The sequence below is a fragment of the Quercus suber genome, unplaced genomic scaffold (assembly GCF_002906115.3).
Source record: "Quercus suber isolate HL8 unplaced genomic scaffold, Cork oak 2.0 scaffold_874, whole genome shotgun sequence".
In the NCBI taxonomy this organism is placed as follows: domain Eukaryota; kingdom Viridiplantae; phylum Streptophyta; class Magnoliopsida; order Fagales; family Fagaceae; genus Quercus; species Quercus suber.
This window is the reverse complement of record NW_027070304.1, coordinates 202,791-213,813: the sequence shown is the minus strand read 5'-3', so window position 1 is coordinate 213,813 and position 11,023 is coordinate 202,791. Positions and strand designations below refer to the sequence as shown.

The window sequence follows — 11,023 nt, the reverse complement described above, 5'->3', positions numbered from 1 at the left end:
CGAGATAGACAAATCGAGGGGCATGTATAGCTTCATTCCTAGGAGCCCCGTCCTGAAAGTAATTTATGAAACCCCGGACTCAAATAGAGACTGGAAGAGTCGTTACTTTTTTATAGAAGGAGATGACTGGATGTGTTATCCAGGGGAGACGGACTACATGCCCGTCGACACAGATTGGGGCATTTTAAACCCATCAGGTATGGCCCGTCATAAATGACTCCGTGCAGCTTAATAATTCTTATAATGTTTCTAACGTCCGTCCTTTTTGATGCAGTTCGACGGTGTCCCCAAATTACACTTGAGGAATTCAGTTTCCTTGAGAGAATTTTTTCAAAGACAAAACCCGAGGAACGGACGTGGGCCAAGCTCGTCAACCTCAACACAATCTACTAGTATTGTGACGGTCCTGAGCCAACCCCGGCGGCTTTAAAGTATGAGAAGCAGACCTGTCTACGTGAGTTCGTCTACCTTTATGACTTTAATTTTCTTTTACCGTCATTATTATTATTTTTTAGTCCGTCAACCTTTTTCAGAGATGGAGGATGCAAAGAGGCGAGCAGCCATAAGACTCCAGGCCGCGAAGAACAAATAGACTGGAACGGACCCCATGGGGACGGGCTCCAGCAAGCAAAATTTAAAGAGGAAGTTGCCCGTGAAGGGTGATTGTCCACCAAAGCAGCCCAAGGTCCCCCTGGACCCGGTCCTCGGCTTGATGGCTGAGGAGAGTAAGTCAGTCACTCTGGCAAAGCACGGTGCGGGCAAGGGGCTGATGACGGGTCCGTCTGGCGAGCAAAAGAAGCCACCCGTCTTGCTCCGTGAGGATTCCACGTATGCCTTGGAGAGGTTGTCGTCGATCATTACCACCGACGACTACGAGGATCTTGGGAATCACTCGACGGAGGCGATGGGGGAGACGGGCCTCTTCAACATTGCCCAGGTAATTACTCCGTCGTCCTTAGTCCATCCGTTCACCATTTTCTGCCTTTAAATATTTTGCTTACTCATTTTCGTTGTCCCTCAGGCTATGATCATGATGAAAGGCTTGATGGGACAGTGTCTCAACCACGAGACGACCATTGGCCGGATTCGTGAGAAGGCTAAGGTGATGGAGGAGGAGCTGCTCGACCTCAAGGCCTGGAAGGTCACCCAGGAAAAGAAGCTGAGGATGGCCGAGACGGCCCGGGACGAGGCCGTTCAGCTGGTGGAAAGTCTGAAGAGAGACTTGGTGGACAAAGACAGTGAAGTCCGTCAAGCCAAGGAGGATGCCGTACGAGAGTACCGCGACTCCGATGCCCTTATTGCGGAGCTGAGTCTTATCTTTAACGACGGGTTCGACGATGCTCTCCGTCAGGTGAGGACGTTGTACCCAGAGATAGACTTATCCACCGTCGCCGTCACTGCCCCCGAGCCGTCAACCGCCCAGCCCGTTCAGTCGGAGGATACCGATGCTCTTTTTGATAAGAACGTCTCTGTCCGCGAAGCTCCTATAGATCAAACTGCTGCGGATAGCCAGGCCAAAGACGTTAGGGACCGTCCAGCTGAAGAGGGAGATGGAGCTAATTTGTAATAACTTAGTCTTTGTTTGATTATTCCTTTTTTTTTTTTTTTTTTTTTTTTTTTTTTTTAAGTGTGGAACAATTTCTAACACCCGTCATGTTGTGGGGTTTGTATATACATTGACCGTTCAGTATGTTTATTTTCTGCAAGGTATGTTGACTTTTTGTTTTCTCTTTGTGGAATGCATGTTTTTATTTTTAAAGCATACTTAAAAATGAACTCCGTTCCGCTTATATGGTTCCTCCGTTCATTAATCGCTTAACCAAAGGTCGTTATGTCTTAGAATGATTTGTGTGACTTTATGGAAATACCATTTTCTTTTTAATGGTCCGTTTATTAGGTAGGCTTAGCTTATTGAACCCGTCTATTGGGTAGACTTTGCTTATCCCATTCCCTTTGGATGATCCGTCCTATTTGCGGACGTTATCCTGGATTCGTCCATTATGTGGACTTAGTATTAACCGTCTGTTTAGGTTTATCCGTCCACTTGGGGACGCTGTTACCAGTCCGTCCACTATCCGGACTCATCTACCAGCCTTTTTGGGTGAACCGTTCATTATGTGGACACTATTACTTATCCGTCCACTACCTGGACTTTAGGTTTTCATCCTTAGCATGATCCGTCCATTCTGTGGATAGTCTTACTGGTCCGTCCATCATCTGGACTATTAAGGTTTTCATCCTCTTGGGATGACCCGTCCATCTTGTGGACAGCCTTATCGGTCCATTCATTATTTGGACTTAGGTTTTCATCCTCTTGGGATGATCCGTCCATCTTGTGGACAGCATTACAGGTCCGTCTATTATCTGGACTTAGGTTTTCATCCTCTTGGGATGATCCGTCCATCTTGTGGACAGCCTTATCCGTATGATATTGAATTAACTAGACTAAGCAGGAAAAATTTTGTAAAGTCTGAAAGAAGTCTTTCTAGGAAAAAGGTGTTTGCCCCCTTGGGCTTAAAAAGGCACTGGTAGAGAGATTTGTTCAAAGTAAAAGCATAAAAAAATAAATAAAAATAGTTGTTCAAGGCAAAAACTACTGAAAACTTTAGAAATAATCTTGAATGCTTGGGAGGGGGGTTAATGTCCCTTCATGTCGTCTTTATTGGTAGTATCTCCGTAGGTGCTCTGTGTTCCACGGGTGTTGTAGCTTCCGCCCGTCCATGGTTTCGAGGTGGTAGGTCCCTTTTCTCTGCCAAGATGAGATCTTGTAAGGTCCTTCCCAGTTTGGGCCAAGTTTTCCTTGTGAAGGATCTTTAGCTGCTCCCATTACCTTCCGTAGCACAAGGTCCCCGATCTGGAAGTCTCTGCGTCTGACTTTGGAGTTGTAGTATTTTGCCATGAGGTTTTGGTATCGGGCCATCCTTTATTCAGCTGTAGCCCAGACTTCGTCGACTAGGTCTAGTTGTAGCCGCAAAGCCCCGTCGTTCTTGTCTTCATTGTAGCTCTCCACTCGATAAGTTGTAAGACCTATCTCTGCTGGAATGACAGCCTCGCTCCCGTATGCCAACTTGAATGGTGTCTCTCCCGTGGGTGTTCTTGCCGTTGTGCGATATGCCCACAAGATACTTGGTAACTCATCGGGCCAGATGCCTTTTGCCCCCTCGAGCCGGGTCTTGATGATTTTGAGCAGGGTCCGGTTCGTGACTTCAACTTGCCCATTCGCCAGCGGATGTGCGGGCGATGAGTAGTGATTTCTGATGCCTAACTCCGAGCAGAAATCTCGGAATGCCTTGTTGTCAAACTGTTTCCCATTGTCGGAGATGAGGACCCTTGGTATCCCGAATCTGCATATGAGATTTCTCCATACGAAACTTCTGATGTTCTTCTCCGTGATAGTTGCTAGAGCTTCTGCCTCGACCCACTTAGTGAAGTAGTCGATCCCTACCACCAAGAATTTCAGCTGTCGCGCGGCCGTCGAGAGAGGGCCCATGATGTCTAGCCCCCATTGGGCGAACGGCCAAGGGGCCGTCATGGGTGTCAGTTCTTCGGTTGGTTGCTTAATTAGGTTACCAAACCTTTGACATTTGTCACAAGTCTTGACGTAGGCTTGTGTGTCCTTCTGCATTATAGGCCAATAGTATCCTGCCCGGATCAGTTTGTGTACTAGAGACCGCGCCCTCGAATGGTTTCTGCAGATACCTTCATGGACCTCCCTCATTACATAGTCCGCTTCCTCGTGGTCCAAACACCTTAGGTATGGTCGTGAGAATCCCCTTTTGTATAAGACATCATTGATTATTATGAACCGCGAAGCTCGGACTTTCAATTTTCTGGCTGCGTCTTTGTTGTCTGGGAGCATGCCCTCCTTCAGGTAGGCTGTTAGTGGCGTAGTCCAATCGTATTCTGGGTTTACTTCATACACTCCTGCCCTACTGTCAATGATTGAGGAATCCTGTATAAACGATAGCACCTTGTCGGGGGCCGTCATGACCTCTGCGGAGGCGGCTTTCACGAGCCGGTCAGCACATTCGTTCTCCTCCCTTGGGATTTGGATAAATATGACCTGGAGGGGGTCGATCCTTCTCCTGACTTCTTCCAAGTATTTCTTCATCTTTTCCCCCCTGCACTCGTAGGCGCCACTAATCTAGCTGACTATTACCTGCGAATCGCAATGTACAACCATGGCCTCGGCGCCTGCTGCCTTTGCCAGGTCTAATCCTGCCAACAATGCCTCATATTCGGCCTCATTATTGGTCGTCGGGAAGTCCAATTGGATCATGCACTCGATTTTATCCCCGTCAGGGGTTCAAATTACTACCCCGGCACCTCCGGCTTTCCTATTTGATGATCCATTTGTGTGGATGTTCTATGGTCTGAGGGCTTGTGGCTCCTGCTGCTCCGTTTGCGTGTATTCGGCGATGAAGTCAGCCACTGCTTGGCCCTTTATTGCGGTTCGCGGTCGATAGTGGATGTCGAACTCGCTAAGCTCTATTGCCAATAGGGCCATTCGTCCGGCTGCTTCGGGGCTGCTCATTGCCCTTTTTAGGGGCTGATTTGTCAGGACGATGATGCTGTGGGCTTGGAAGTATGGTTTCAGTTTCCAGGCTGCGGTTATCAGTGCGAAGGCGAGTTTTTCCATATGGGGGTACCTTTCTTCAGCCCCATGGAACCCCCTGTTTATGAAATAGACGGGTCGCTGAGTCCCTTCCTCTTCTCTTACTAGGGCCGCGCTTACTGCCACCTGCGAAGCTGCGAGGTATAAGTAGAGGTCTTCTCCTGGTTTGGAGGGGCTAAGCAAGGGTGGCGAGGCAAGGTATTTCTTCAGATCTTCAAATGCCTTCTGACACTCCTCCGTCCATTCGAATGATTTCTTTAAGACGCGGAAGAACGGTAGGAACCTGTCCGTTGCTTTTGAGACGAACCTGTTTAAAGCGGCAACTTCGCCGTTCAGGCTTTGTACGTCCTTTGCTGTCCTCGGCGGTGCAAGCTCTATGATGGCTCATATTTTCTCTGGATTGACCTCTATTCCTCTTTTGGATACCATAAAACCCAAGAATTTTCCTGCTGTTACCCCGAATACACACTTGCCCGGATTCAATTTCATGTTGTATGACCGTAAGGTATCGAACGTTTCTTGGAGGTCGTTCAGGTGATCTTTTTCGAATGGGCTCTTGACTAGCATGTCATCGACGTAGACTTGTACGTTCCTCCCTATCTGGTGCGCGAACATTTTGTCCATTAGCCTTTGGTACGTCGCCCTAGCGTTCTTGAGTCTGAATGGCATTACTTTATAGCAAAAGAGGCCTTGGCTGGTGACGAAGGACGTTTTCTCCTGATCAGATTCCTTCATCTTGATCTGGTTGTAGCCTGAGAAGGCATCCATAAAACTTAGGAGCTGGTGTCTGGCCGTGGAGTCGACTAGTGCATCTATCCGCGGGAGGGGGTAGCTATCCTTCGGACATGCTTTGTTAAGGTCCGTGAAGTCGACGCACATTCGCCACTTTCCACTAGCCTTCTTGACCATGACCACGTTCGCCAACCACTCCGGGTAATATACTTCTCTAATGAAACCCGCCTCGAGTAGTTTTCCGACCTTTTGCGCTATCGCTCTGTCCCGTTCGGGAGCGAACACTCGCTTTTTCTGTCGGACTGGTGGGGTTGAAGAGTTCACGTTCAGCTTGTGTACTATGACAGAGGGATCGATCCCGAGCATGTCTTCGTGGTTCCATGCGAAAACGTCTTGGTTCCTCCTGAGGTTGGAATTTAGGTTGAATTCCCAACACGATCTCCCTGGAGTATAGCTCTCATTGTGAAAGTGTATGGAAGGTCAGTTGGGTTTTCTTTTCTACATACTAGGCTTATGTCCTTATGGAAACCAGTCGGAAAGATGGACTGTGTGGGGTTGGGCAAGGAGTTTTTTCTAGTCCATTTTGCGATAAAGGAGGACTGTGAGGCTGTGTTCAAAAATGGTCCATGGTTCATTAGAGGGAACTTCTTATCCATAAGACCATGGGAACCAGACTTTAAACCATCAGAGGTGAATATCTCTTTAGTTGCTCTTTGGATAAGGTTGAATGAGCTTCCTATTGAGTATTACAATAGTGAGGCTCTGCAGATCATTGGGAACACTATTGGAAGAGTGCTAAGGATTGATACACACACAACTAATGAATCTAGGGGACGTTTTGCACGTCTTTGTATCCAAGTGGACATTGAGAAACCACTAAATACAACAATACTCATTGGGGGGAAAAGAGCACGCTATTAGTTACGAAGGGATCCAAAATCTCTGTTTTTCCTGTGCAAGGTTGGGTCACCGACGAGAAAGCTGCCCATACGCCATCCGAAAAGACCAACCGAGGGGAAAAGAAGTGGTGGCTGATCCCACTGAGTAGGGAAACCAAGAAGGCAACATGCATGTGACGGACAACTCAGGGACTAGGCCGAGTACGTCCAAGGATACAGTACAGTGTGAGGGTGCGTCAAAGAATAAAGGACAATGTGAAGGTACACTTGAGGACACCTCCCATGATTTGTATGGTCCCTGGGTGGTTGTGGCACGAAAACGTAGTGGGAATAAAGTGACAAAGAAGGGGGTCCCCACTGACCAAAATCCCATTAAAAATATGGGCTTACCAATAGATGGCATCAGTGATAGCCTCAAGTGGGAAGGGAAAAGGAAAGGCTCGGGTGACTGCAATCTAAATGGGGCCCATATTCAAAAAGTGGTGCAGTCAATCTCTAAGGGCCCTAAAGAAACTAGCCAGCGATCCAGTAGGGAGAGTAATGGGCCTACAAGACAGGAGCCCAATTTCGGCCTTTCAGTAAAGGGCAAAAAAGGAATTGCCAGAGGTAGGGCGTCTTTATCTTTGGCTAAAGATGTGGCAGTCAGTCCCCCTCTGAGTGAAAATGCTTTACCTGAGAATCATTCGTTCCTAAACAATTGTGGTTTCAATTCGGACCAAGCTTTCAAGTTCAACTCCTCAGCGGGTCAGGCACATCAAGGAGCAAGTTGTTACCTAATTCAGAAGAATATGGAAGCACAGTCTTCACGAAGCAATGAATTAAGTAAGGCAATGGGTATGGCAGGTGAGTCTGCCTAGATCACAACCAAATTGAAAGGAGTGGGTGAGCTAGCTGATGAAAGAAAAGCTCTCGATGTGCCTGAGACGGAAACTTTGCGAGTGGATGTCAAGGATGGGCTAGATAAAGGAGGAGGAGCAATTGATCATATAGAGCTGGAGGGCGGCGAAGTAGACGTCTTTGCCATCTAAGAGATCCTTTTCCTCCTTTTGTTTATCCATGAATTTAGTAGTGTGGAATTGTAGGGGTGCTCTGAAGCCCAATTTTCAAAATTATGTTCAGGATATTGTTCAGCTCCATGATCCAGCTATGTTAGTGGTTATGGAGACCCATGTTGGAGGAGAGAGGGCCCGAGGTATCACTGATCAGCTTCCCTTTGATGGCGCAATTCATACAAAAACGATTGGCCGTTCTAGGGTTCTTTGGCTTCTTTGGAATTCAGAAAGAGTGGAGGTGTCATTACTAGCATGTTCTGAACAAGAAATTCACTCTTCAATTAAGGTACGTGCCTCTAGCTTTAATTGGTTGTTCTCTGCTATTTATGCTAGTCCTAGAAGTGCAGAAAGACGTATTTTGTGGAGTAACTTGTCGAATGTAGCTGAGCTTTATAATATGCCGTGGGTTATTGCTGGGGATTTCAATGAACCCCTCTATGATGCAGATAAGTTTGGAGGAAGAGTGGTTAGTTCTAGTCGGTCTATGTTGTTCAAAGAATGCTTGGATAAATGCAATATGGTGGATTTAGGCTTTTCAGGTCCTAGATTCACATGGACTAATCGGAGGGAAGTTCAGAACCTCATCCAAGAGAGAATCGATAGGGTCTTCGTCAATCCGGAGTGGTGTCTCCTTTATCCAGAAGCAAGAGTGACGCACCTCACTAAGTGCCACTCTGACCATTGCCTAGTCCTTCTTGAAATGCATCCTCAGAATAGGGCACGATTAAACCGTCCTTTCATATTTCAAAAATACTGGCTGTTGAGTATTTCGTTCCCCAAGGTAGTGTCTCAGGCCTGGAATCAGTCTCCACATCTTCAGAAAGCTATTGATAACTTTGCTGTTAAAGCAAATGAGTGGAATATGAATAATTTTGGAAACATTTTCATTAAGAAGAATCGTATTAAAGCTCAGCTTAATGGGGTGCAAGGGGCCATGGCTATTAGGCCATCTAGCTCTCTTGTAAAGCTTAAAAATAAGCTTATCCAAGAGCTAGATACTATTTTAAATCAAGAGCATGAGCTGTGGGCATTGAAGTCGCGAGTTAATTGGATGGTTCAAGGAAATCGTAACACGGCTTTTTACCATGTGTCTACTCTGGTCAGAAGGAACAGAAATCACATTACTGCTATTAAAAATAGCATGGGAGATTGGATCAAAGATGAGGAGGAGGTGATGGAATTTGTCCGAAAGGGATTCTGTGACATTTACTCAACATCTCACGTGTTATTAGCTAGAGACCTGAGTCAAAATACAAGGTGGCAAGTTTGTCTCTCTAATGAGGAAAGGGATAGTTTAAGCCATGGAGTAACAGCGGAAGGGATTAAGATTGGTCTCTGGTCTTTAAAGGCGAATAAAGCTCCTGGTTCGGATGGACTCCATGCAGGGTTTTTTCAGCATTTCTGGCCAACAGTGGGGGAATCTGTGATTCAGGAGGTTAAGAGGATATTTGACACAAAAAGAATGCCGGAGTACCTAATCAGAACGCATATAGTGCTAATCCCAAAAATTCAAGGGCTTGAATTACAGGCCTATAAGTCTCTGTAATACAGTGTACAAAATAGTTACGAAGATTATTGTGGCTCGCCTAAGACCGTTCTTGGAGAAGATGGTATCCCCTCTCCAATTGGCTTTTGTTCCTAGGAGGAAAGGAATAGATAATGCTGTTATCGTTCAAGAACTCATTCACTCGATTAGCAAGAAGAAGGGAGGTGTGGGATATATGGCAGTAAAAATAGATCTAGAAAAGGCCTATGATAAGCTTGAATGGAGTTTTATCCGTGAAGTGCTAGTGAAGATCAACTTGCTACGAAATCTAATTGACCTTATTATGAGCTATGTGAGCTCTAGCTCTTCTTTTATTCTTTTTAATGGGGGGTGTCTTGAGCCTTTCTTTCCGTCAAGGGGTATCAGGCAGGGTGATCCCTTGTCCCCATATTTGTTCATCTGCTGTATGGAATATTTGGGTCAGCTAATAGATGAAAAATGTGATCAAAAGTTATGGGATCTAGTAAGATCTTCTCAGGGTGGGCTAGCTTTCTCGCATTTGATGTTTGCAGATGATATTGTTCTCTTTGCTAAAGCAAATCATGTTAATTGCACAATCATAAGAGAGGTTCTAGAGGAGTTTTGTGGCAAAACTAGGCAAACCATCAGTGAAGCTAAATCTCGGGTCTACTTTTCTCCAAATGTGGATAGAGAGTTAAGAGAGTCATATTGCGATATCTTGGGTTTTGCCTCCACTCCCAATATTGGAAAATATTTAGCAATACCTCTAAAGCACCTTGGTTCATCCTCGCTGGATTATAATTTTATTTTAGACAGGGTCAAGAACAAACTTGCGGGATGGAAGGCTAATCTTCTTTCTCCAGCCGGACGGTCTGTTCTTATTCAGGCTTCTTCCTCCACCATCCCTGCCTATGTGATGCAATGTAGCCTTCTTCCGAATAGAATTCTAGAGGGAATTGATCGGGTTAATAGGAATTTTTTGTGGGGGTCGACAGAATCGGCAAGAAAGATTCATTGGGTAGGGTGGAGTTAGGTGACTTAACCAAAAAACAACAGGGGGCTTGGTCTGCAAAGTGCAAGAGGTAGGAACATAGCATTGCTAACTAAGTTAAATTGGAGATTTCAAACCGAGAAAGAGAGTCTGTGGGCACGAGTTTTAAGAGCTAAGTATTGTTCAAATCGAAGAATTAAATCCAAGAATCCTAATAGACTGCCATGTTCTGAAATCTGGAAGGGAATGAAAACAAGTTTGGACTTGTTTCAACTGGGTGTTAGATGGGTGATTGGGAAAGAAAGTAATTTGAGTTTCTGGTTTGATTCTTGGACCACAAAGGGCCCTTTAAGGCAACAAGTTCAAGGACCTCTGCCTTTGGGGGTGTCGGAGTGGAAAACTAAGGATATAGCAACTTTTGAGGAGTGGCAGTGGGATCTAATTCCTTTCGAGCTTCCTCCTTCAATCAAACTGGAAATTCAAGCTATTCTTTATGCTCTAGCATCCGCTAGTAATGACAAAATTATGTGGAAGGATTCCCCACGAGGGGAGTTTAATTTGAATAGTGTTTACAGGATGGCTACTGGGCTGAATCAAAACTCTGCCTTCAATGGTCAATGGATTTGGAAACTCCAAACTCTTCCAAAAATTCAGTTCTTCCTCTGGAAGTGTGCTCATAACAGCATTGGAGTCAATGGATGCTTAGCTGCCAGGGGAATGGAGGTGGACTCGCGCTGCCTTCGCTGTCTGAGAGAACTAGAAACCATTATTCATGCTCTCCGAAACTGTGAGTTGGTAAAACCTTTGTGGAATGAATTGGGAGCGTTGGGGTTTAATAGAAATTTCTTTGGATCAGATTTAGAGGAGTGGCTGGCAACTAATGGTAAGTCTGCTAAAGTTACAAATGAATACAAATCCCCCTGGAATATAATATTTTCCTTTGCTGTGTGGATAATTTGGAAAAACCGGAACCATTTTGTCTTCAAACAACAGGCTCAGAATCCTTATATTGCAAAGGATATTATGAGTAAGGCTATGGAATATTTCTTCTGCGCCTTTCCAAGAAAAGGGAATCAGCGCATGATAATTAAACTAATCCGTTGGGATAAACCTGAAGATGGGTGGGCAAAATTAAATACAGATGGTTCGGCATTGGGGAATCCAGGTCTAGCTGGAGGAGGTGCGGTCATCCGGGACTGTATCGGTAGATGGATGGTGGGTTTTTCT

At 45.7% G+C, this 11,023-nt stretch overlaps 1 protein-coding gene across 1 annotated transcript; it reads left to right on the top strand.

Moving 5' to 3' along the window:
* The first annotated feature begins 607 nt into the window (after positions 1 to 607).
* Positions 608 to 1,567, top strand: LOC136065190 (uncharacterized). The gene is made up of 2 exons (XM_065768005.1): positions 608 to 937; positions 1,022 to 1,567. The coding sequence occupies exons 1-2, from the start codon at positions 608 to 610 to the stop codon at positions 1,565 to 1,567; spliced, it is 876 nt and encodes a 291-aa protein (XP_065624077.1).
* The last annotated feature ends 9,456 nt before the right edge of the window (positions 1,568 to 11,023 follow it).

What these genes read in the sequence shown, in the direction of transcription:
- LOC136065190 (XM_065768005.1), top strand. Translation starts at nt 608, where the DNA reads ATGGGGACGGGCTCCAGCAAGCAAAATTTAAAGAGGAAGTTGCCCGTG. An exon ending in GCCTCTTCAACATTGCCCAG is followed by an intron (nt 938 to 1,021) that starts GTAATTACTCCG and finishes GTTGTCCCTCAG; the next exon opens with GCTATGATCATGATGAAAGG.